This window comes from Aquila chrysaetos, chromosome Z, assembly GCF_900496995.4.
Source record: "Aquila chrysaetos chrysaetos chromosome Z, bAquChr1.4, whole genome shotgun sequence".
Classification (NCBI taxonomy): Eukaryota; Metazoa; Chordata; class Aves; order Accipitriformes; family Accipitridae; genus Aquila; species Aquila chrysaetos.
The window spans coordinates 9,895,633-9,923,079 of record NC_044030.1 but is presented as its reverse complement, the minus strand read 5'-3'; the positions used below and the strand labels follow the sequence as shown (position 1 = coordinate 9,923,079).

Genomic DNA, 27,447 nt, shown 5'->3' with positions numbered 1-27,447 from the left:
AAGGATTTACAGTAGTAAATCTGATCTCTCTGTGTTGCCTGCCTGTTACCACTGTCCTGACACCTCATGGCATGAGAGTAGTGATTATTGTTAGAATGGGTGGAACCCAGCAGCAATGGAGCACTCATGGTACTAGTAAACAGTGTTTCTGGAGCAATGGAAAATAGTCTAGGAGTCAGTACATGCTCCCTCATCTGAGACACAAGCAGCATTTAAGTGCAGTCCTGTGTGCACAGGTCTGGAGAGGACTCAAAGCCCTGATTTCATCATAGCTGTGAGGTATTATAATGCTTTCAAGCTAAAAGGGAGCATCTTTGTGAATTTAATGGAATATCTTGGTGTCTCAGTCATTTGGCTGTGACAGGGGCCATGGGGAAAACGAATGCATGTATTTTATTTCTTCCCTGACAACACTTCTCAGAAGTGCTCTTGTGGGTTGGTACCACTGTATGTGCATTTCCCTGCACTTTTAGTGGCAAAATAAATGAGACTGGCCTGGTTTTCTGCAGTTTTATTTGTTGTTCTTGAAACATGTGATGCCACTGACTCCGTTTAACCATTTTTTTCTGCTACACTGGGTAGTTAATCATAATACATCAGAATTACAAAAGTCTTTTAATGCTCCTACTGATAACCTCTTAGACTCCGATAATGAGAGTTTCTTGCAAGGGGAGATGCCTGAATCTCATGACAACACTGTTAAATAAATGAAAATCATGTATGCCTGACTCCATTCTGTGAAATGCATTTTTCTCCCAAATGTTCCACAGAGGATAGGTCAAAGGCTTTCATCTGCCTTATTAATTTTTAATTTTCTGAGTGTGGTGGTATTAGCATCTTTGCAGCAAAGTAGTAGGATATGGTGAATTTAGTAATAAATTGCACCTACATAAGGAAAAATTTGTTTTTCTTTGTAAAGAAACAACTGGCAATTTTATTTCAGGTTTAGTGATTTATCCCCTAAACATACATCTTCAGACTCAAGTAGTAAATTTTGCTGATGGCACTGGTAGAAAAGGGGGATTCCTGGAATCCTGTCTGTTTTGGATTGAACTTGTATTTTATCTGTAGGTTCTGGTGCCACAAAGAGCTTTGTAAGATATGTATGATTTCATCTTCATCTCATGCCAGTTGTTTCCAATGCCTTATTTTTTTTTCTCAGAATCTTCCCCCTTCTTGCAGGCTGATGTCAGTCATATTGACATTGTTGGCAGTTGGTTATTGAACAACTGCTAAATTTCCAGCGTTGCTGTTGTCACGCTGAGATGGGTATAGGCCTGCTTTCAGCCTGTCTTAAAGTAAAACAGAAGCTATGGTTAAAACATTTTAATTTTTGCAGACAGGAATGTACCACTCTTGACAGTCATGGCAAGCACTTAGGTACTATACCTACCAGCCAGTCTCTGGAAGCCAGGGAAGGGGAGTGAGAAGGAGGATATTTGTCTCTGTGGCCTTTTGAGAATAGCACAGAACTGCAGTCTTTGCCTCCACCGCATTTCAAAGGATCAAAAGTTCCCAACTTTCCAAAAACTGCTTTTGTCTTGGGCTTCAGGTGGCCTACAGCAACATGTCTGCACATTTGAATAGCTGACCTCTGCATTACAGAGCTTTAGACAGACAACCCCTCATTTTGGTGGTTATAGGTACTTCAGGAAGTGTGAAATTAGCCAGAGAGTAATTGTGGGTTTTTTCAAAGTTGGAGGTCTTAGAATGCAAACCTTTTTCTTGAGGTAAGTATAGCGTAGGTATTTTACTCAGCTGTTTTTCCAGTGATAGGGAATTTAAAAACTAAGAGCAGCTTGAAAGTTTAAACACCGGAGCTTGAGTTCCATGATCACAGGTCTGGTGAATTTAAAAGTGACCTGTCCCACAGCAGCATGTTATGCAGAGCCTGGGAGAAAGCATAATATTTCAATGCACTGCCAATTCCAAAATACTGAGGCAGGGAGGGGTAAGAAATAATAATTCTTTTATTTTTTGCCACTATGAGAACTTTATGAAAACAACGTTTAAAGTGGAACAAGTTGCTTTGCACAAACATAAAATTTTCAAGCCATTTCCTTAAAATTACTCTGAGATGACTCCACCACATTCATTAGTGTCTCTCAAGACTGGCTTTCCCCATTACAAGTTTGCTGCAAATCAGCCAATTCCCCAGCTGGTACTGAACAATGCTTCCAGAGTTCAGAGCTGCTGCCTGCACTGCTCCATCCATTGTGATTTGTCTGCCTGCCCGAGAGGAGCAGAGAGGCTTAGGAACAGAGCCAGCTCACTGAAATGAATACTGAACAGCAGCAGAAAGCTTCAAGGGCACCATTCTTTGCTTCCTTAAAGTAGAATAGAAAGTGCCACTACTGTTTTCATGCAATCTTCAGTTTCTTTCCTTCCATTTCCAGGGAGGAAGTGGCAGCCTGCGTGTAATTTTTAACTGGCCAGTGCTATTAATTTGTGCAAAGGAGTATTTGTTTTCAGATAATGTTGGAATCAGTCAAACTGAACTGGTCTGATTATTAATTAGAAGATGAATTACAGTGTTGATCAGATTTATTTGAAGCAGGAGGAAACTGCTCAAACTTTTCTCTACAACTTGCACTTACCTCCCAAGCTTCAGAAACATCATTCTTTTAGATGGTTTTCCTATTCTTTCTAGCACCTTGCTTCCTTGGACTTTTAACTGTTCTTTGCTGTTGTTTTCATTGAACAACAACAAAAAAACCCAAACAAAAACAAAACAAAAAATCCCCCCAAAACAACAACAAAAAAAAACCAAAACCAGAATGAGATAATAAGTAATTGAATGCAGATTAAGGTCTTATTCTCAGAAGATTATGGGTGAGCTGGGTCTGCAATGTTCCGCTGAAGACATTGCTTCATTTCTTCTTATAGTTATGCAAAATACAGTATTGATCCCTGTGGGCTAGAGAAGACCTGTCTAGATGGTGATGGCAAAGATGAGAAAGTGTCTGAGAGAGCTCTCAGCAGGTGCCTAGTCCTCATAACCAGCGGTGTTACTGATGTTACCAGGGAAAACCTCTGCCTTCCCAGGCAGGCTTGGGTCAGGGTCCTGGCTGCAGATCACAGCAGAAATACTGTGTCCTGGGAGGGTGCCAAGACAGACCCCAGTGACCGCTTTTCTCCTAAGGTGTCTTTTCTCAGTATGAATGTTGCTTAGTGTTTGCCGCCCAGGTTTGACCATGGAGTTTCAGCTGTGTAGTGTCAATGTTTGGCACTGTAGGTAGCAGGTAGGATGGCAGATCAATAACCCTCAGGGCCTGAGGCTAACTGCGAGGGAGACCTAAGGAATTAAGGAACTAACAACACTAAGTGTAAGTCAGTATTTTCTTAGTGGGTGCTGTAGAGAAGATGGAGACAGACTGTTGAAGGCACAAGAAGCAACCCTGCAATGGACACAAGCTGCCAGAAAAGAAACTGATTAAATATTAGGAAAAATCTTTTTACAATGAGGGTAGTCCAACACTGAAACAGTGCTCCCCTACAGGCTGTGGAATCTCCATTCCTGAAGACATTCATAACGTGGCTGCTCAACGCTGTGGTTTATGCTGGCCCTGCTTTGAGTAGGGGATGGCCTGAAGGCTTCTGGGGCCCCTTCCCAGCTAAATCACTGTGTGATTCTGTGCCTCTGCATTCCGTGGCGCTAGTGAATCTTTTCTGCTGTTTAACTAATGACAGATGAATGGAGCCATGAGATCCCATGGAGCGCCTGAAGAGTGTCTCTCTGCTGACAGGCAGCTGTGCTAATGCAGTCCTCAGATACACCGTGATGCAAAAGACCAGAATTGCTTTTGGCCAATGCAACCCAGTGCTGATGAAACACCTGCTAGAGCACTTCACAAAGGTCACCTTTTGGTGAACAGGCCTGCTTTTCCCAGGGAGATTCGTGTGGAGTCATTCTGAACTGGCTGATTGGGGTTGAGAGCCCCATAACCCTCATCTGCTTATATTCTCTGTTTTTGAGTGCTCTGCACATAGCTTGTCTCACAGCCAGTGCCTTCCCTGTATCTGCTCCTCCTCTTGGCTGCTATTTGAATCCTGCAGACTTGATTAATTTAGCTCTTTCTATTTGTGACATTAAAAATGCAGCCACACGCATCCTTGTAGAGGATTCAGGAAATGTTATACAGCTTGCTGAAAGCGGCCCAGAACTGAGAGTGATGATATCCCAAGACCCAAGTTCAGTTTTGTTTGCTGCCAGAGATTTTTGTGTGTCATAGCACGCTTCTGGATCTGGTTTCTATGTAAAAAGTGGTGTTAAGAAGGTTTGACTGTGTCACAAGGATGCCATTAGAGTAAACAAGTTGAAAGACTTAAAACCTCCCAGAAATCAGAATAATGTAAACTTAATGCATAGAAAAGACAGAGATCCTGTCTGTCAGGACATAAATCTTCCTAATATGGGATCTGCATTGTCTTGCTGTGATAGGAAATGCCATTAGTTGTACTTTTTTGTGGAAAGCAGCAGAAGGATGTTGTTTCACAGGGAGACTTCAGGCAGTTGCAGGCTGTGGACACAACTGCGCCTCCTGCATCTCTTCTGTGCACCCTGGCTGGTGCTCCTCCTCCTTTGCCTGTGTGGAATTGCAGCTGAAATGAAAACTGCCTGTGGCAACTTTCACACAACCCCAGTGTTCACTGAAAGTGTGAAAAAATAGAAAAATAGTGTTTTCCCACATGTTGCCCCACATGTTGCCCCTGAGTGAGTGAGTGAATGAGAGTCAGGAGGGCTGTTGAGATGCAGCCTCTGCCAGCAACGATGTGGGACTGCATGGAGGCAGTCAGGCCAGATCCTGTTGGAGAAGAGGGGTGAGCAGTTTGGCTAAGTTGCAGTCAATCTGTAGTGAGTTTTCAAAGGGAGGTTGGGAAAAATGGGGGTGAGGCTGTGGCAGTGTGACTGGTGTCATGCCAGTTTATGCATAGGAGGAACCGGATTGTGGCACTCTGCCTGCACAGGAGTTTGGAGAAACATGACTAAGGAGGAAGATTTTGGCCACTGGAGGAGAGGTAAGCCAAGCTGTGGCAGGGGAGTGAAGCAGGGGTGCAGTCCTCAGCTTTGCTAGAGAATTTGAATTAAGGTACAAGGCTAATGTCCTGAATAAAAGAAACTAATAAAAGGAGCAAAAGTCAAAGCTGGGCCCATCCTTGGCTGTCAGCACCATCAATAATTACTTTTCTAATTTGAATATAACTCTTCAAGGCTGCCTGCCACCCTCACCCCATTGTACAGTTCCTGCAGGAGTGCTGCTCCAGGATGCCACTTTTCTGCAACCTCCTCTTGGTTGTAACCCAGATTCATTCCTGGGTAGTTTATCTTAGTTTATCATTACAGAAACAGCTCTTCTTGATGTTTACCCCAGTCTATTTTTAGAATGCAGTTGTGCAAAGAGTCATTTGACAAGGAGACTGTGAGCTTATCAGAAAGTGTTACAGGAAAAAAAATCAAAAGAAAAGGTAAAGATTCCATGTCCCTTAAAAGCAATAGTTACATTGGTTTGTTGATTAAATTGATAATTAAATAAGCAAACTGTTGGTAATCTGTACGGGAGTGCAGGTAGTACTGGGTGCTCGTGTTGTGCTGAGAACTTGAAAGGGGAAGATATGATACTTCACTGTCTGAAAACATCAGTTCACAAGTTGAAGGACTATCATTTCCAAATCTATTATGGACAAAAGGCTGTTGAAGAGGAAAATGGGACAGATCATTTTATCCGTTTCTTTGCTCAGGAGGAGCCCAGAAATAAGTAAAGCATGTGCCACAGAGGTTTTTGAGAGCTGGATGTTGAGGAGCAAGTATTTGGTGACACTGCCAGTAATAGGAAGGCAGGGCAGATTGAAGTTTTCTCAATGGAGAGGTTGAAATCAACAGAGGAAAAATGACTGCTGGGTAGGTATTTCTGATTCATACGGAGGCTTTGGGACATCATTGTAGTATTTTTACCTAATAGGAATATGAAAAGGAATGTGAGCAAGAGTGTCCAAGCAACATAACCTCAGCGTAGTTGAGCTGCTGTTGCATTCAGGAAACCAAGAACAAAATCACATCCAGTGGCACTACCTTTGCTTCCCTCTTGCCTACATCACCTTAGACTGCAGGTCACCTGTGCTTTCAGTCCCAAACCTCCAGTGCAATTTTCTTGCCATTTCTACTATCTAATTAAGCCAGTATGATACAGCAGTTCATTAACCTTGTATTGTTTCCCCAAATGGAAACAAAATAAATAGTTGGCTTGCTGTTTTCTTTTTCCACCCCTATCTTTGTATCTATATTTAGGTTTCAGATTTAGAACTGAATTGTACCAATTCCTGGGGTGCTGATTATGTTCTGGCAGAAGCTAAGGTACTTAACAGTGTCAGTGATTGATTTGGGGAGGCCAGCTGGGCAACTTGGCTGACCGTGCTTGTGCAGAACCACCACATTTTAAATCATGAGAATCAACAGAGTTACCTGACTTCAAAAATGCCTGGTGAAAAAAAACAAATCAGTTTTTTGAGGAGCTATTCAGACTACATTCTATTTTGCACAGCTAGATTAGCTATCAGAAATAGGTGCCCAGGCCCCCATTGAATTTTTGGAGAGCAGCAAGGCTCACTTTCTAGAGCCCACAATAAAAATACAGGGAAACAATATCCTCAAATTCAGGCAATTAAATTCAATGTCAGAGATGGCACCACAAGAATGGTCCAGTTATGTTGAATCATCTTATATCACCTCACAAATACAGCATTATTACTATACACCTAAACTCTGTATTAAACCAAAGGCACTGTTCACTTAAACACATTTTGATCTGTTATGCCATAGGAAATCTGGAACAACTCTGCTTAAATCAGTGGAACAGCACTAAACAGATTTATAGCCTGGCAAAATTTACTCCTAAATCTATGTAGATCTAATCTATCCACATGGGAGTTGCTAGGAGTATGCCGGGCAGCTAAAATTTATAGAAATAAAGATGGGAAAATATTCAGTTAAATTCTGATGCAAAGGAACTTTAAAAATGGATGTATTGTTAAAGGAGGACTATTAATATGTTTTATACCTAAGTCTCTCTTATTTGAAAAATTTGGGTTTTTTAAAGTCCACTAACCCATATCTTCACAGAGTAGAATTTCCTCGGGGTGTGAATTGTCTCTCAATGTGTACGTACAGCCCCATGCAGACAGAGAGCCAAAGCATTAATTCAAACTTCTGAACATTATCATAATTCAGATAATAAATGGTTTGAAACAGAGTGTCACTTTTAAACTGCTTTAGTGCAGATGGTCTTTTTCTTAATTCCCAGCCCCACAGTTAGTGAGCTGAGCTTATTGAACTGCTTGCCAAATCTGTTAAGAGCAGATGGAGTGAAACGGGATAAAGGCAATATTTCAGTGCAGCTCCCATGCATTGGCTCCCACCCCCAGATGCCATTATCGACATACATTTTACAACTCCACATCTCTCACCATCAGTGGTTAGAATTGTAAAGAGGTTGAGCATACTTGGCTTGAATGTCAATAATCAATAAGGATGCTCATCTGGCTTAATAAGGATAAATTGTTGCCCTTGAAACAACATACAATTCCAGTAGTCAAAGTGAACTAAGATGAGTTGCTTGATATCTATACTAACTCTGGGTGTCTGTGCATGTGTGTGTGCTCACACACTTGTTATGCATTTCTCTGACCGTTCCCTAGCACTATGGTTTCCTCTTGTGTGTCTTATAATAACGTATTAAATTAATTCTTTTGAGTGCTCCCCTTTTAAAAGCTCATTTCTTCCACTTCAGGCTGACTTTTTTTTTCTAAAGACTTTCATTACAAACTCTGTCTTTCTAAAAGCTCCCAGCTTCCCCTTCTAAAGTCTGCTGACAGAACATGGTAGGTGGGATTTTCAGAAGTGCCCACTGTGAGGGGACCATTGCTGCCTCTAAAGCCTGTGATCAAATTCTGTCCAGCTTTAGCTGGGGCAGATGGACCTCTGTGCAACAGACTTAAATTAATTCTGAGTGCTTAGGAAATACTGATCCTACTGCTATAGGAAGCAGTTATTTTTATAGAAAGCATGAATGTTCTGATCACAAAAAAATAAGTAATACATAAGCACAGCTAACCTCAAGATCAGTGGATTCCTGGAGACTTCATTTTTGATGTTTTAATAAATAAAACAGGACATTTAGTAAATAAAAGAGGCCAGAAGTCATCCTCTGGCCCTCAGACTAGCTGGCATGTGCAATCAGTGGCCAAGTGGCTAAACTCCTTCTGCGTAAATAGCAGTGGCTGCATGCAGCTTTCTTTGTGGGACTTGTACCAGGTGTTTTCTGAGAGGCTGTTGTCACCAGGCCAGGCTATGGCAGGGACCATGCTAGCAATGTAACAGTGTGGGTGATTGGCTATGCTGCACCCATACCCTGATACTTTTTACTTCATTAGTACAAATATGTTGTATTTGTCCAGAATTTTTGCTGACCTTCCCAAAAGTTTTGTGACTTCAGATCGATTTCCATTGCAGGGATGTCCTTCATCTAAATTTCTTTTTAAAGTTGGTAGGAGCTCTGTAACCTATCAGGCAGACTCAGGTGAACATGTTTGAGAAGGTGTGAAGGCTGCAGGAAGCATCCAGTATTGCTGAAATTTGCTGGTAAAATGTTGGGATGGAAGTCTGCAGCATTACTTTCCACTTCCCCAGCTGTCTAGAAGCCTTCCATCCGTGACGCCTATACTGTCAGGAAATTTTAAATGCCAATAGCAGGACATGACAAATTCCATGCCAATCACAGTAAAATGAGAGCTTCTGTGATCCACAGTATTCATTAAAGCTCTCTTTGCCCCCTGTATCCTAGGAGTTAGTATAAGAAGGCCTAATATTTGCTGTGTCCTGCCACTGAGTGCAAGAATGACAGATCCTTTTCTGGCTGGGAACTGGGTCTGTGTCAGTTCATCTCAAGTGAGTAAGTGCAGCCTCAATGTGGAAGTGCAGTGTCTCAAAGACACACTGCCATGTAGTAGTTTCTGTGGGCTGGAACCAGCCACCCATGTTTTAGTGTTTGCTCATGTCATTTTTAACCTTCCGTTTCTTTCCCTTTCCTGGCAGATTTTTATTGGTGAGATATCCATGTATTTCATAAAGTCAACCCGAGAAACCCTAATTATCCAAGAGAAAACTATTTTGACTGGAGAGTGCTGTTACCTGAACCCACTGCTTCGAAGAATAATACGTTTTATAGGTAAGCATCCTGAGCACTGCAAGCTTAGTCCCTGTTTGCACCAAAACAGAAGGAAACGTCCTAATAATCTACACCACAAAATTAATTAAGCTGTGAAATCTTTGCAGGCATCTTCCACCTTAGAGGGATAGTCCCCCTCGGGATTTGCAAGGTAACGTTCAAAATGTGCCATATGATGCTGTCTGGAGCTGGTGTCTATCCTATTCTGTTGAGCTTAATGCTTTTTCTGGACCCTTGAAGAAAGATTATGCCAATCAAATCCTTATATGAGTAATTCCGTCATTGCTAGTCTGTGTAAGGTACCCATTTTACTTACAAATTGGTCCTTACCAGCCCATCTCTTTGGTATTTTTCTTTTCAGCTCTGATTTTAACATCTATAGCTCTGTCACATGTTCAGCTGGGCACGGTGTAAAAAATTCCAGAGCCCACTTCAAAATAATGTTCTTATTTTTATTGTATTTTGGTTTTTGCTAGAGCTTTCATTGAGTTAATCGCTGAGAAATGAATGAAGAAGTTCTGTCACTAAACCATTTGGAGGTTGCTTTATATGGTGCTTGCAAACCACTATGCCTTTTTCACACTGTTGATTAGTGTAAAAAAATGCCTACAAGACCTTACTGAGGGGACCGTCCCATGGTTCTTTTGGAGCAGGAAGAGGAACAGCATTGCAGCTTGCATTTCCGCTGTGGTACTGACAGAGAATTTGGTTGTCCCCTGAAGGCTTCTCAATTCACAGCCATTTGAGGCTGCCCAAACCGCATCCCTTGGCATTTAGAGATAAGGAAGGGTGGTTGCTCACTTCTTACTACTTCCTTGTAGCAGCAGAGTAAGAAGAGGGCAGCTCTGAACTGCATGTGCAAGGGGCTCTAGCTTCTCTCCTTCCTTCTTCATGATAAATCCCAAGTTCATGCATGGGATGGGATGGCTTGTCTTGCTGCTGGCATGGGCCAGTGGTAACTATGGCTCAGCACTGACCAAGAGGGACTTTGCCCACAGAACATCACAGCACCTCCTTCCCCGTATACTCTTACAGGTAAAGCATCTTTACACACTGCATCTTGCAGAGAGCTGGGTCTGAATTCAAAGTCTGAGTTAAAAGAAGCAATGGGGAAAAAAAGCTGAAAATATCTGGATTGCTTCTTCCCTGTCACTGCTGAATTTTTGAGCTATATCTGGAAGAAAAATGTCTGCTGTGGCTGTGGCAAGGGTTGTATTGCTTCCATGGAGCACAGCCCTGGCTGCAGGCAGGGATACTGGCTCGGAGCATGGAGTTGAAAGTCTTACCCTGTGTTAAGATTTTCATCAGCAGCAAATATATGCTGCAAAGGAGGAAAAGCCATGGTTTTCATTCTCCCTCTCCTCTCTCTGTGCCTTCTGCTTTATGCATGGAGGTTAGGAAGTGAAACTTTTTTTACCTTCTGCCACAGTGAGGGTGGAGACAAACCACCTGTGGTTCATTACTCAGGCCTGGTCTGTGTGCTGCTGCTGAAAACAAAAGACATGGCAATGCAGTTAAATGTAAAATACCCTTGAACTTCACATAACCTCAAGGATATATTGATGGATAGTAAACTGCCATTAAGAGAGAAGCAGGGTACTGCTGGGCCACTGAGGGCTGTTTGACTGTTCCAGCACACTTGGCATGTTGCAAAGTCCTAATCAAATACTCTTGCCTGCGGGGTCAGCACTAAAAGAGCTTAGACCATGGAGGCTAAGCACTTACTCTGTATGTTTTCTTACAGTTGTCTTTATTCTTAAACATTCATGCTGTTGTTTCTCTTCTGGTGGAAGAGAAGGGGGTAGTGATGATACAGTGGACTCTCAGAGAGTAGTAGGATATGAACCCTGCTAGAGAAATCAATCTTGGCTTTCCAGCTATATTTGTTTTCCTGAGAAAAATGAAGTTAATGTTATTAGAAATTACTTAAATTGTTCATCTCATCTTAAACTACACTGATTGTTTGCTTGTTTTGTTCTGGAACCTTCTCCCTGCCTCAGCAGTAAAATGAGAGTAGCAGAGTTTGTTGAAAAGTGGCTGAAATAATTTATGAAAGGAACTAAAAATAACTGTGCCTTTTTCATTGACATTCCACCTGCATTTTGAAAACATGACATGGACTGAGCAGCTGTAACCTATGCTGGATGATCAGGGAAGTTAGGTCCATACAGCTGCTTACTCCAAAAAGAGGCTACCTGGATGCTTGGCTCTGGAGAGACTAGCAGGTTGCTCATACATGGATTTCCTTGCGTGCGTCTTCTCTTGCTAAACCTGAGGGCCATAACTTAAAGAGCTGATTTAAGCAGGTTGTCTTCGAAGATACCCTAGCAGACTGGCTTGTTGCAAAGAAGTTTGCTGCCAATTTAGCCATGGTACAAATTCATTGGAATATCCACATCTGATGATTTCTTCTGGCCTTGGTGTGTGAGCAAGAGTCTTAAGTGAGTGCCTGAAAAAAGTAGTAATTGAACTCCTTGTAAGTCATTACAGTTGGTATTACTCAGAAGGGTGAGAAAAATCCTTCAATGTGTTTGGGTGCTCACGTGTCAGGAAAAATGAACACTCTTTCCTGACCCTGCAAGGCACATGATGGAGAGCTTTTGAGAGTTGCTATTCCTAAATTTTAGAAAGGCAAAGAGGCTTTTTCTCCCTCCCTGACTCTGTAACTGGAGTTGCTAGCAAGAGATGGGTTTTAAGAGTAGTAGCCTATAGGTGCTTTCCACAAAACAAGCAGAATGTTATAGATACTTCACTGAACATTCACTTAGATTTTGTCAGGAAAGGGAAAGTCCAGACTGTCTTTTGGTGATGTGAAAGATAAGCACCCTTGTCATACTATATCCATGGGATCTTTTGGATCTGATTGCTAGACTTGAGCCTTCTTCCCTCTTGCTTTTTCTTCATGAATACAGAATGAAGCACACTTTTGCACGTTGATAGTGGAGCAAAGAATTAAGCAAAACCAAAAACCTGCAGCTCTTCTGGGATGTTGGCAAAGCCCCATGTTTCTTTTCCTTGATTTTTCTTATTTTGCCTATTATGCTCTCTGCTTATTCTCTCCTTGTTTTCCTCAAGCCCTCAGCAGCTGCCTGTTTCTAAGATTCTCCCCTCATGAGTTTGGCAGGGACCTTGAATGTTGAGCTTTGTCTTAAATCCCTCCCTGGTTCTTCATCCACAGGAAGCAGAACAAAAATTTCTTCTTGCTTCCTGGCCCTGGCATGAATTCTGCACGTTGGTAGACATTTGCTTTTGTGGAGAAGGGCTGCCTCTCAACTTGCTTCAGTGTAGGTCAAGTCCTGTACTGCAGCCTGGATTGGTGAAACCCAGTATGTTTCCTGCATTTAGAAAATCAATTTCTTTATCAGTGAAAAGCTGGCTTAGCTTCAAAACATCAGACTCTGATATATGTTGCAATTTCTTCCATCTTCCTCTTTATCTTTTATAGCTGCTTCCACAGACATTTATTTTGAAGATTTTCAGGTCAAACAAGTGGTCTGCAATTGCTTTATTCTGCCTAAAATATTGGTGCTGCATTGCTGTTCTTTAGTCACATCATCTTTCCTCCCTCCTCTCCCCACCCCTCCCAGCAGTTTTATTACAAATTTCTGCTGCCAAAATTTGCCATTTACATGCTGGACCTTTGAGAAACCAGACAGTAAGAGTGGTTGTTTCTTGGGCTTCTGCCTCTTCTCCCTGTCTCCCAACTTGAGTACGCACAGCCTCTTGTATTTTTATTCACCCTGTCTTGTGGTAATTTCCTGTTCAGTACTTTGTTAAGATCTTGCCATCTTGCATTTACTTCCATGTTCTACTTCATCATTTGTATTGCAAATAGAGGTTATAAATTATTTTAACATTATTTAGTGAATGGTTTCAGTCAAGGATTTAGTCTGTTTATATACAGCTGCTATCATGCCACCAGGATCATGGATTCAGACCTCCCTGAGTCAGTTTGGCAGGGTGACTAGAGTGTGTATTGTGTTGCATTTCATTATATGAGGTTTCTAATCCATGTGATTAAGTTGTATACCTGCAAAGCACTGATAACATGCAAGTAGCCTCTCTCCAGTTCAGATATTCAGAAATGCAACGTGCTTCATGAATTTGTTACCAGTGGCTTTTACTTTGGACCTGCATAAATTGCAGTTAACAAATGGCGCAGATCAGCTTCTGCTGACAGCTTAATTTAAAGCATGGTGACACCTCACAGTGGGCAGCTAAATAATGAAATTAGGGCTTTATTTCAGCAAATTAAGGCTTTAGTTCAGCAAATAAAGGTTTACAAGATTTATACACACATTGAGTTTATTGCAATAGGATAGATATACCCCAGAGCTCTGGTGTCAATTCCCTAGGCAGCTGCAGGACGTAGTTTGCCTGACCTTATCCTTCTGTCTGCCTTGGATCTGAAGTTCACTGTGAAACAATGCATGTTCGGTTAATAACTAATAATAATAATCTGTTAAAGCCCTGCCTTTCAGCAGGGCTCAAGCTGCATTTGTCTGTGCTGCCTCTAACCTAAACTGCTGCAGCAGCTTAAACTACTGTAGGTCTCCCTTCTTATCGCTGAAGAACCCCCACAATGAGAAATAGGTCACTCTGTTGGGGACAAATCAAACCTTACTGTTCCTTTTTATGCCAGGCCCTGAGCTGGCTCTTGTCTAGATGAAAACTGATAGTTGTGAAGGAGTGAGGAAGAAAGAAATCCTGTGTGTCTGTGGGGAGGAGTCTTGAGGCTCCAGAGTACTTCTGCACTGGAAACTGAATTTCTTCTTGCATGCTCAGACCACATGTCTTCCTTCTTACGTCTTGAGGGCACAGTATCCAGGCAGGACACTCACAGGTGAATCAGGCACACACAAAAGGCAGTAGATGCCTGGAGCAGTGAGCTTTGTGGGGTGTTCACTGGGAGATCAAAGCCAATCCTGGGATCAGATTATGAGTGCTCAGAAGAAGCTTGCTGTTGAGCCTGTTCCTGATGCCATGGCAACAGACAATAAATTTCCCTGCAACCCCCACCTCTCCAGTTGTAAAATGGATTAATGATAGAGATCTCCTTTAACAACAGCCTTTAAGATATAATGATGAAGGGTGGTTCAGCAGAGTCTGAGTCACAGGACTATAAATGTATGGCTTTATTGTATGCACAGGGCCATTAGAGCAAAGACTTCAGAGATGAGCTGAGGATCAATATTTCCATAGAGCCATGAGTCCTTCCAGGGACGCCATCCATTGAAACTCTAATCTTCTTTAAAAAACATAGGGGTGGAAAAGCAGTTGGGGGAGTGTGAGTGTACATGTGTAATATGAACATTTTCTGAGCAAATTAGGTTGAGTGTGACAAATTCAGATAATTGACTGGGCACTGGAAGAGAGAGGAGTGCCTAAATAAATGCACTTGGTAGAAGACATGATGATATGTTACTGAAGAGCACAGCTTCTGATGTCTCATAAGCCCTGCAATGCATTGTTTCTTTCGTCACTTTACTTAAGGGTTTCACGATTTTTCTCTGATAAAGCCTTCTACCTCCTCATTCTCATTTCCACCCACTGGCTCCTCACTTCTCTTTTCACAGTGTCTTTTCAGCTGCTCTTCTACAACTCCCAGGGGTTTTTTGTTGGTGTTTTTTTTTTCTGGATGCTTTTTTGTTGTTATTTTGTTCCAAATCAGTGGCATTTTAAATGTCTGTAATGGAGTTTCCATGGAGTCAATAAGCAGCTGCAGTCACTGATGCTAGAGGGATTTGGGGTGGAAGAAGAGAGAGCTTGAGCACGAGTTGCAGGGAGAAGACAGGGTTGTACTAAGGTTACAGTGAGCGAGGAGAGCTGGATTCTTCTTCAGGGCAGATGTCTTTTAGCAAAAGCAATAGACAGAGCTGGAGGTGGCAGGTGGCAACACTGATGAACACAGGGAGCTCGGTGGGAGAAAGACCATTAGAGTAGCATGTGAGTGAAAGCACAGAAACTATGGGTTCATGCTTGGAGGACTTTTTGGCACCAGTTTAGGGGGAGATGTAAGTGAAGAAATTAAAACTGAAGCATTCAAAATTGAAGCTGCCGAAGATTTAGATTCTTCTGCCAAGGCAAGTGTTAGTTCAGGTGAGATGGAGCTGGAAAGGTTTAAGGTTCATATTGTCTGTCCTCAGCATTTTTGACCAGGACTTTCCTTGTTCTTTTTTTAATTTGCACGTTTAGTTTGTCTAAGGTCTTTCTCACTGGAGGTAAAGATATGTGCAAATCTGATCCTCACTTCCTTCTTCTTGGGACTCTGGGGCAGCTAAAGACAGTATCAGGGAGTACAGCCTACCCTCTATCTCTAGCCTAAATTAGTCTCTCTCCCAGTTACATTCTGCTTACTGGTTTGCCTTCTAGCCTCTTCTTTCTGGCTGCTCCTGACACACAGAAACACAGCTGAGAGCCAGGACAGTGACAGAAAGTCAGGAAGCCTTTCCAGAAATAGCTTCTGCTCCTTCTTTAAGGCCTCTTTGTGCAGCCAGACTATGTGACACGTGTGGATGAGGGGAAGGAGTGTCTTTATGTAAATGAAATTAACCTCTATCCATCCTTTCTGCTAGTAACCAACTGTAGAGGCTATAGGTCTTCTTCACATGTGGCTTGCACTGTTTAAATCTTTTCTCAGCATATGGTAAGTTCTAGACTAAAGTTCACTCCCACATTTTCTAGGCCAGAGTGAGCACAGTGAGATAAAGTGCTTGCTCCTTAGCAGGATGACATCACCTCCCGTTACACCTGAGCATCAAAGTCTGGAAGAGGTGCACGTTCTCCCATTCTCTCTCTGTGGCATTATATCACGGACTTCAGCTGTATGACCCTGAAGAGCTAGGGCTAGTTGCCCTTCCCGTGAAGCCTTTCAGCAGTGATTTGTCTGCCTCTAAAAACCTGGCAATCGTGTCACTGCATTCTCATGCTCTGGTCTGTTAGCTTAGCTGCTGTAGGTCATTGAACAAATCCATTGAACAGATGGTTTCCTGAGGTACAAAAACCATCAGGGATGCTCCACCACTACCCAGGCTCACTGGTGTTGCAGCCTTTAAATCAATTACAGCCAACCCTATCTTAAAGTCTCCAGAGACTACATGATGTGTAATCAGTCTGCAAGGGTTAAATTCCTGCTAGCCGAATTCATTGCTGCACATAGCTATGATTTTCATAATCAGTTTCCAGCATAATCAGTTTGGCATAACTGCAAGAGGGGAATTACAGCAATCAATATACATCACAGTCAAAGCATGATAAAGGTTTCAACCATGGCTTGTTCTGCTGTTCTGCAGAGTACTGCAGCCCTCAGCAGTTGAGTCTGGGCCAGCACTTTCAGCACTACCAAATATTGAGAAAATGCAGGTGTTGAAACTTCTGGGTTTTTTGAGAAAAACACTGGACCACTTTTGTACCTGTGCACTGCCTAGAGATTGAAATAACTTTGTGAAGCCCATAAGCTTTTTCTGAAACACCTTGGTTCTCAGCTTGTACTTACTTATGCGATATAGACCATGGGCCAGACTGCCTGGCTCTTAGATTTCCTCTAAGTATTGTAAAGAGCTGGGTAATAATCCTCACTGCATTCCCTGTGATTTGCACAGCACATCAAAAAGATGCCATTTAAAGCAAGCTGTGCCAAAAAATTTTAAGGATTTGGCCAAAGAGCCATATATAAAACAAGATTCGTGGCCTAACTTGCTTGTGCACTGGCTAATGTAGATGAGGAGTTCCTGCCAGCTGTGGAAAACCATGGATTTAAAATATTAGCAGAGGGATAAAGGAAATAAAGGAGCAGTTTCAGTGCTCTCTTCATTTCCCTTTTAAACACAGACCCTTAGAAGGATAAATGGGAGGAAGAGTGTCATGCCAATAAAAAGACAGGGGCCAGTCCTGCAGTCTAGAACCAGAAGAAGGCTACTTCCTTCTTTGACCACCACTGGCTTTTTAAATCCATGATCACACATCAGTTCATTAATAATGACTAATAATAAACTCATATAAAGAATATTAATAAACTCAGTCCCCAAAATCGTCTTCATTGTGGTAACACTCCTTCCTAGCCTTGGGGAAGTGTGGTGAGGACAAAACTCTGCATTCCTGCGGCCGCTCCAGGCTGCTACCCAAGGAGAGGGCTCTTCGCATCAGTGCCCCAGTGAGGAGTACCCCAGTGGGGAATTTGTGTTACAGCACAGCTGTATCAGTCACACCACACCATCTCTGTGAGCAAGTGGCACTGGCAGGCCCCACTTGACACTCATACAATGAATCCATATTTAGTTATGGGGTTTATTTTATGTCTGTACAAGTGTCCTGTGTGTAGGTAGGCCCCGAATGTTTAGAAGGACCTAATTCTGCCAGCTGTAGCCCTTCTGCTTTCTGTTAGCTGCATGGTGAGTGACAATATCTGCAGAATGATCCTTGATTCTTGTTAATTTGATGTAAAGCATTTTCTGCTGCATTATATTGCTGACTCCCTGATACATTTTTTTTTCTTAGACTATAGCAGTCTTTTTTTCTTTTTCTTTTTTTTTTTTTTTAAAGTCAGTACAGATAAGTGGTGAAGTTGTTACAACCATAGTGGTGCCAGCTCTTATGATTTTATCACAGCTCTCCTAAGATGTTTTCCCTGGAGCTCCAGCTCTTGGTCATACTTAAATACATAGCAATCTCAGCTAATTTATAATTTAAGTGACTTTTGCTTACAGAGCTGCAGGAGGGAAAAAGCAAAAATATATGACCCTCAACATTTCCATACCAAAAGTAAATATTTATTTGTTCTAAATTTTTGTGACACTTTAATCTGCCTTAGCGATGTGAAGCAGGAAAGGGGAGCCAGTTCAGTCTTTTGGAACATTTGGGTTTGGCATCTCTGCCAGCCTGCTGTTCTGTTCCTTTGATATGTAGGCAGTACATGCAAGTAAAAGGTCCTCATATATGTTCATAGCAGCTGAAGCAGGTATTACTAACACTCATGGGGAGTCAGTGGAGGATCTGACAACTGCAGTATTGAGCAAGGGATGCTCCACAGCCTTGGAAATGTTTCTGCATTCAAGTGAATGCTTCCTGCTATACCATTTGTGGGTATATGCTCCCAGTGACATGAGCTGAACAGCAACTGTGTGGAAATGTCTTCCAGAGCAAAGCATTAGGATGTTTCTCAAAGGACCTACCAAATATTGCTAGATCAGGATCTTAATTTTTCAACATCAGGATGGTGAATAGTCAAAATCTAAAAGACACTTGACACTAGATAGGATGTTAAAATAAATGCAGTATTGTGTCTCAGCGCTACACTGCTCTTTCAGGTTCAGAGCCATTTTATTACCATTTTTTGGCCCAGATGTGGTAAAAATACATAAACATTTTTAGCAACTCATGTGCATGACACTTGACTGCAGGCTATGAGCCTTTTTCGTAGTGGAAAATTTGCAGGCTTAGTATAGGTACAGCATTTTCAGTGAAATCTAGAGCTCACATTTCTGTTTAGAGCTTGAATCACAAAAATATTTAGGCACTTGCTTATTGTTTTCAGCCTGTTTCTGAGTCCTTCTGGAGTTGCTGAGTTAAGCACCTGTCAGAGTTAAGCATGCAGTCTTCTGTGTCATGCCTTTGCTGCAGGACTCTGCTGGAGTCAGCAGGGGCTTTTGCTGGGTAATGACTGCAGGGTTTGGTCCCTTACCTCGTCATTATGTCTCCTCCTTCAGGTACCAAGATGTTTTTTTTAAACCTGTTTGAATAATCATTATTTTTAACCTTTCCTCACAGGAGTGTTTGCATTTGGACTTTTTGCCACTGACATATTTGTAAACGCTGGCCAGGTTGTGACTGGGAACTTGGCTCCCTACTTCCTGACTGTATGTAAACCCAACTACACTGGAAACGACTGTCGGGCCCACCATGAGTTCATAAACAACGGCAACATCTGCACTGGGGATGCGGAGGTGATTGAAAAGGCAAGGAGATCCTTTCCATCCAAACATGCTGCTTTGAGCATCTACTCAGCTTTATATGCCACGGTGAGTGCCAGTGACGATTGCTAACTTGTATGAGACGTTTCTGTATGTGCATCTATAAGAGGCCGTTTTTCCTACAATGGGTTTTTGAAGAAAAAGGGTTGCTTTGGGGAGGACTTTCTTGTTTATCTGCAGGAGAAAATCCCCTTCTCTCTCTGTTTTACCAATCCTAGTATAAGCAGATCAAATGCTCATTGCTTTTGTGGCACTGTATGATGTGGAAGCATGAGGTCCTAATCTTGTCTTAGCTGCCGATTTTCTTAGAGGCCTTTGAGTATGCATTCAGCCTCTTCTCCCTGCCCCTGTCTCATGAACATTAAAATGAAGTTGATGCTTAAACAGCTCTTGAATCACTACTTTTTCTTTTGTTCACACGCCATGGGTTGTTGAATATTTAAAATGTAAATTGTGCCATTTCAATGGAGGGCTGAACTAGGCTGAATTTTGCTCCCCTTGTTCAGGACCTAAATTCCCCATGGAAAGAAGGTTGTAATGAAAGTCAGTGCCAGAATTTTGCTGTTATCACAGAGAAATGGACCCCAGTTGACATCTTGACAAGGTGACATGCTATACTGTCAGGAAGGAAATTGTCTGTCTTTAAAAGTCTAGTGAAACAGATTGGCTGCACCTTTGTGTTCTCTGGCTAAAGTTTCTGTAATGTTTGAAAATTGATCCAAGAAGCTTACTCAATTCATCCAAGAAGCTTACTCACAAAGTGGAAAACCTTGGTGGTTTTGCCATTAAGATCCAAGGACTTAACCTGGTTCTGATCTCAAAATGGCTTAACTAGGCCTTCTTTCCCCCAATAGCTTGACTCAAATGAGTGGCAGAGTCTGTGTGTAGGCCATCAGGATTTGAGAAAAGCCTTAAACTTGTTATGGTATTTACTGAATATTTTGCCCTGATCTTGGTAGCAGATGAATAAAACACCACATTATTACTCTAAAATGAAGAGGCCACCCGCTGCTGTTTCAATATCCATCTGTTTGCACTGAATGTTGTGTGAATAATGATGGAGATATAAAATGGTATCTCCTTTGTTCAGTATTTGTTGGGAAGTGTTTGGAAAGCCCATAACTTTTCATGTGTATTACTTCTGAACAATAAGCAACCATGTGTGAAATACAGTTCCTAATAAACTCAACATTGTTGTAGCAGCTGTTTTCATCATGATAAACTCTTAGGTGGAAGCTCCAAGATCAGGCTTAGTCCTGGCTCTGCCCTAAGCTAGGGGGCTAGCTACATCCTTTCATGGACTTTCCCTGCCCAACCTCTCTTGTTTCCTAGGAAGGCAAGTCTTCTACAAATGGGCTGATTTCTACTACTGAAGTGGAATAATGCTTTTCCTTCCTGATCTTAAGTCCCCAGTAGTCCAGTGTTTCTGAGCCCTAGCCTTTCAAGAGTACCTGCGATGGACCTGCACTTCTCCCCACATAGGAAGATACCAGGTGAAGGCAGGGCATGGAGTTATTTCTGAGCCTCAAGGTGATAAAAGTCTGCCCTTAAGGCATTTCAGCCTACAGTCCAGTTTTAGCCCATTTCTCTGCCTGAAGACACCCTCTAGCACTAAAGGTGTTGTCACTTGTGTTTTCTCTGCCTGTCAGCTGGGAATAACATGAGCATTACACAAGAAATGCAGTGTTCAGATCTAGCTTGGCTTCATAATTGTGTTGTGCACAATTTTTTGAGAAGCGTCTTGCTGATTCTAATATGCATGATAATGTGGGCTGCTGAACATAAAACACAGGGCATTTGGTTAGTAATGACTGTATTTTGCATAAAGCTGAAGATTTGAGCTATGGAGCAAGAAAAATAAACCAGGTTGAACATGAGGAGGCAGGAGAATGAAATCAGCACAGACATTGTCTTTCATCATATAAATGTCTGTTGAGATCTGGGAGTCTCCTCCCATCACTGAACCTCAAGTATCTTCTGCAGATGTTTCTGTACTGATTTGTTCATTAGTCTGCTAGTGACAGTACTCCCACTATGATTGGTTTGGCCTTGTGTTTTGGTTTTTTTGTTTATAATCTGGGTTTTATACTTAATCAACTAGACTTTTTCTTGGTACCTGCCAAAGAAGCTGAGGAGAACCCAAAGCATCACTTCTGTGATCTCTGTAGGCAGAGATGAATCTTGTATGCCTAAAGTAAGGGAAAGAGAAAACAGCCAGCAGCCCTGGCTTCCATACTTACACAAAAATTAAAATGGCATCTAATGAAGTTTTATTAGTCTCCCAGAAGTATCACAGGAAGAGATGGCAGTCACTGTACATAGTATATGCTGCCTTTCCCAAAGGAAAATGATAGGCTAGAAATACTCCTTAATTAATTAACATTTCTGGCAAAAACCAAAAAACAGACGATACAATCATATGTTGCATATGGATATCCCAGTTACATCATCTTTAAACAACTGTTATTTCATGCTTTTCTGAGAAAGGTCATGGAAGAGCCAATGGCATCTAACAGATAGTAGTGTTCAAGCAGGACATGGAATATTAAAGTATTTCACCAGCACAACTGGAGGACCTCTTATTGTAGAGAGAAGGTAGATATCCTTGCTGATCCTCCTGTTTGCCTCTCAAGTGAAAGCAAGAATTGTTTTACAGTCACAACAGGGTCTCTGTGGTTGAAAGATACGACTAGTCACTTATATTGACTGTTTAGTAGTGGTTTTGGGATTCTTCAGCCAAGTTCTTCCCTAGGAGCATCCATAAGTAACGCTTTCTCTTACCTCCATGTGGCTAGAAGACTCCACCTCATCACACTGGAGCATGACCTGGCATCTGTCGTTTACACCTGGGTGCGTTGCTTCTTGACTAGATTAGAGTGATACAATATACCTGGATGTGAAACTTTCAACATTTGGGAAATTTTGAATAGCAGAGAACACTACAGCAAGTCTCTTCTGCAACCCAAGTCACTGTGACCCCACCAACAATTTCTTCCCTTTCTGCATTAACACCTGCCAGACTAATCAATGAAATTCAAGGCCTTGGCACTTCAAGCAGCAGCACTGAGCATCCAGAAGACTGCAAGATGTACAAGACTTATCATTGTCAGAGGCTCTGCTTCTCTCTTACCGTAGAAATCTCTATGGTAAAGGAAAAGATTGTCTCTAAAGCTTGTAGACGCTGCGCTTTCCAGTATTGGTATGAAATTGTGAACTTTCCAAGTAAACTATGACATATCTCCCCACTTTCTGCTGAAAGGACAAGACTTCTTCCACTCCACCTTTCTCATCATAGATATACATTCTAAATATATGCATATATTTGCATACATGTATGTTGTGGTTCAACTCCAGCTGACAACTAAGCACCACACAGCCACTCGCACGCTCCCCCCCAGTCGGATGAGGGAGAGAATTGGAAGAGTAAAAGTGAGAAAACTCTTGGGTTGAGATAAAGACAGTCTAATAGGTAAAGCAAAAGCCACACATGCAAGCAAAGCAAAACAAGGAATTCATTCACTGCTTCCCATGGCAGGCAGGTGTTCAGCCATCTCCAGAAAAGCAGGGTTCCTTCACACGTAATTGTTCCTTGGGAAGACAAACGCTGTGACTCTGAACATCCCCCTGCTTCCTCCTTTCCACCAGCTTTTATTGCTGAGCATGACGTCCTATGGTCTAGAATATCCCTTTGGTCAGCTGGGGTCAGCTGTCCCAGCTGTGTCCCCTCCCAACTCCTTGTGCCCCCCCAGCCTACTCTCTGGTGGGGTGGGGTGAGAAGCAGAAAAGGCCTGGACTCTGTGTAAGCACTGCTCAGCACTAACTGAAACATCCCTGTGTTACCAGCAGTGTTTCCAGCACAAATCCAAAACATACCCTCATACCAGCTACTATGAAGAAAATTAACTCTATCCCACCCAAAACCAGCACAATATATAAATATATATATGTATGTATGTATATTTTAAATTTGCAAACAAAAAAGCCTCCTAGACTGCCTATGCTTTTGTCTGTCTGAAAAAGATGTGAGAGGAATTACAGGTTGAATGCTACTGTCACACATTGCACATTGATAAATACACTACTTGAGTGTACTGGTAAGAGCACACAAAGAAGCTGAATAGATAATTTATATAGTTCAATCATATGTAGTTTATTTTTTAATATGATTTTTTCTATTTTCTTCACAACTTTTGATATTGACTTCCTTCCTCCCTCCCTGTCCCCCCCATCAAATAACTGGTTTTGACATTCAGAGTTTTGTAAACAAATTTACCCTATAAATAGCATTGTGGGATATTTTCAGAAACAACTGCTGTGTGTAGGAAATCAAATGTAAGTGACTTTCACTGAGATTTTGGGCTCATACAGAAAGCTTTGAAAACATGCCCTAAGTGAAAGGGTAAACACATGGTGAGAATCTTAAAAAATATCTTGGCTTTAGGGACAAGGACAATAAAGATCAAACGGCAGTGATCAGGAAGTCTGACCAGAATGGAGAAGATCTCCCACTTGTTTCTGAGCTCAGTGTATATTTATGGACGAACTGGAGCATACCTTCTAGGAAAACAGTTTGTCTTGTTTCAAACCCTCCTCGTGAGGGTTTAATAGATTTCCCTTGGCAATCTGTTCACATGGTTAATTACCCTCATTGCTAAAAATGTTCTCTTTATTACAAGTTTACGTTTTCCTGTTGAGATGCATGAAACTTCAAATGCATTATATACTTCCCATGTGTAATAAGGAGAACTCTCCCATGTGGGTATTCCAGAGATCCAGCTTCATCTCATACCTGTAAGAAAACAAGCATGTGTGGGTTGTTCTCTGTAGTAGCATTTGCAGCTGTCGCAGCAGGAGTGCATTCTTACTTTGAAGAGGTGATGCTTTTCCTTTGGATGCTGTAAACCGCAGTAGTGCAGGAGAGCAACCTGGCTCCCTATTTCTCGTTTGAATTGGCTTCTGCTAAAAGAAATGCCTAAGGTGAAAGGGTGGGTGGTAATTATTCAGAAAGTGGCAATGATATTTTTTTCCTATTGTTTCCAAAGAAGATCCTTAACGCGAGTTTTGGTGATAGTCGGGTGCAGCTCAACCTACCAGCAGAGACTGGGGCAAGATTGCCGCCTAGTGCTCAGTTGCTCGCTGTCATTTCAAGGCATGTGCTGCAGTCAGGTATTATTAGGTTTGAAAAACAAAGCAAGCAGGAACCTCTCGAGTAGCTTAGTCCCATTCCCAGTGCTACTATACACCACAATGTTCCAGTTCATAAACTGAATTTACCTTTAAATGATGTGCTCAGCAGCACACTTAAGGACAGAAGACTTGCCTTCCCTGGGCAGAGATCTAGCAAATTTAGCTGTTAGAAGTCTAGTACTGCAGTATCTTGGCACATGAAAGTACAGTTTTGCCTAAGTCCAGAGGCAGGCAGATGTGCCTTCCCCTAGTTGGTTTCTCTGGCCTGTCCCTTTCCCTTCCAAGAGGTGGTTGCTGCATCCCTTCCCTTCTTCTGGAGTCACATATTGTAATGGCTTTAGGGCTAACATTTTTAACACCAGCCAGTGAGGGGAAGCCAGCTGTCAGGACATTTGATGGCCCAGTCAGGGTGAAGGGAAAAGAAAAACGGACAGGGAGAAAGTTAGAGTAAAAAATAGGCACAGTACAGCAGAATAAAGGAATATATGAAAGGCAATGAACAGAGTGACCTTGAGAATGGATATAATTTGTTTCTTGATCCCAAAACTATGTGCCAGACCATAGTGACCTCTCTACCTGGCTCATGAAGAAGGGGACAGGCATTGAAATACAGTAAAATAATTGCCCATGGCTGCCAAATAGGTCATGGAGTGCGAAGCAAGCTGTGCTGGTAGTTGCAATTGGAAGCACCAAGCCAAGCCTCCGCAGACTTCCTTCAGCACAGACACAGGAAAATCCCAAGGCAGCTTCACCGCAGCCAAGCCATTGTAGTCTTGGCCAGAGACTGGTGGTGTGAGCCAGCACGGTGTCCTTAGCTGCTGCAGCAGCAGCAATGGAGAGCAGCTCTTGGGTCTCCACAGTCCTGCAGAGTCCCACCCTGATTTCAGTGCTGCCCGTGCAAAGCACTCAGCAGTGCCCTTCCCCAGAAATGAAGTCATAATAGAGAAAGCTGAGGTTTGTGACCTGCAGAGAGCACAATCACAGATCCCAGTTGTGGTGTTATTGCAGATGTGATTAAACAATAAGGATCTCCTGTAGAGTCTTTTGTCTATGTCATGGTTTAATGCCAGCCAGCAATTAGGCACCACACAGCCATTCGCTCACTCACTCCTCCCCACTCCCAGTGGGATGGGGAAGAGAATTAAAAAAAAAAAAAAAGTAAAATTCATGGGTTGAGATTAGAACAGTTTAATAACTGAAGTAAAATAAAATATAATAATAACAATAATAATAAAATATAATAGTAATAATAGTAATGAAAAGGAATATAATAAAATATCTTTAAAAAAAAAAAAAACACAAACAGGAAAAGACAAGTGATGTACAGTGCAATTGCCCAGCACCTGCGGACCAATGCCCAAGCAGCAATCTGTGCCTTCCAGCCAACTCCCCCAGTTTATATACTGAGCATGACATTCTGTGGTATGGAATATCCCTTTGGCTAGTTCAGGTCAGCTGTCCTGGCTGTGCTCCCTGCCAGCTTCTTGTGCACCTGCGTGCTGGCAGAGCATGGGAAACTGAAAAATCCTTAACTTACGGTAAGCGCTGCTTAGCAACAACAAAAACATCAGTGGGTTATCAACATTATTCTCACACTAAATCCAAAATACTGTACCAGCTACTAAGAAGAAAATTAACTCTATCCCAGGTGAAACCAGGACAGTCTATAAGACTAACAGAACCATAATTCCATTTTTGACAACTGAAAAAGGGTCAAGAATGGAAGTATTTTCAGCTTTGATGATTTTACTGTTTTTACAACAGGAGAATGTATTTTTTCTTTACAAATAAAATGGCATCTTTTGATATTAAGCACTGGAAGAGACACTTCCATGGTTTGTAATCTTTCCATTCCCCAGCAGAACAGGTGTTTGTACTTTCATTGGATCAGATCTACACTATATGAATCAGGTTCGTTTACCTGGTGATTGGTAATAAGAATCAAATTAATTTTTCAAATGTATCTTCCTGATTGCGTTTCATGTATGGGAGGCAGTGTGTCATCTGGAGACATTTCTGGCAAATGTGTTTGATGTATTTGCTTTGCTTATCAAAGCTTTGGAAATCATGCACGCATCCATACTTCCTTGCTGAAAAGGATTTTATTGACTTGTTTTGCCATCAGTCTTGGTTTGCTTGATCTTTGTAATTTTGTGGCTCTGGAATTAATGACTGGCTGCTAATTGCAACCCACATGGTTTTACTCTCTGTGTCAAAATGCATTTAAAATAAAATACAAACTGCCACAAACATGTGGGGTTCATTAAAAAATACTCAGAGCACAGTGAAACTTCATGGTCTGGAATTACATTTTCAGAATCAACTTTGGTTTCAAAGAAATCTCTCTTATATTCTGTGTTTTATTTCATCTTGCAGAGAAAACGTCTGGAATGGTTTCCCTTAATGTTCTCTGTTTCTTAAATTTAACAGCACTTAGGAAACCAGAGCAGCTAGTTCATATGGGTGCTAGGCACTCCATCACGTGCACATTATAGTTTCTGCAGGAGTATAAACATAAATCCTTGACTCCCTTTGCAAACATTTAGTCATGTACATTCAGAGTGCATGTTTGGTAGCGTATGAGCAAGTATGTGCACAAGTTAGGAAGTCAGTAAAACTGAGCCTGTACATACCAGCTCAGAAAAAGTCCAGTATGTAAATGTAGTTCATGCAATATTTGACATCCTGAAACATAATTTAACAATGTATTGTTCTCTTAAAAGTGTTCTCTGACTTACCTTAAACCTCTTCCTCTACTTCCCAATGCTTTTTTTAATGAATCATGGGTTTTGTCACATCCTTGCTGATTCAGGATTTGTCTGGGTGGGAAAAGATGCATTTCTGGCAGGGCCCCTTTTCATTTTTGGCTTACTCTTTGTTTCAGATGTACATCACAAGCACAATTAAAACCAAGAGTAGCAGGCTAGCCAAACCTGTGCTGTGTCTGGGTACCCTGTGTGCTGCATTCCTCACTGGGCTAAATCGAGTTTCTGAGTATCGAAACCACTGTTCGGATGTGATTGCAGGCTTCATCTTGGGGAGTGCTGTAGCTTTGTTTCTGGTAAGCCCAT

At 41.9% G+C, this 27,447-nt stretch overlaps 1 protein-coding gene across 1 annotated transcript in view; it reads left to right on the top strand.

Annotated features, from left to right (window-relative positions):
• PLPPR1 (phospholipid phosphatase related 1) overlaps positions 1 to 27,447 on the top strand; it is a 135,709-nt gene that overhangs the window by 102,609 nt on the left and 5,653 nt on the right. The window contains exons 4-6 of the mRNA XM_030003749.1: positions 9,089 to 9,221; positions 18,987 to 19,237; positions 27,261 to 27,437. Of these exons, the coding sequence (XP_029859609.1) occupies positions 9,089 to 9,221; positions 18,987 to 19,237; positions 27,261 to 27,437 (561 nt within the window). The remainder of the gene's footprint in view (positions 1 to 9,088; positions 9,222 to 18,986; positions 19,238 to 27,260; positions 27,438 to 27,447) is intronic.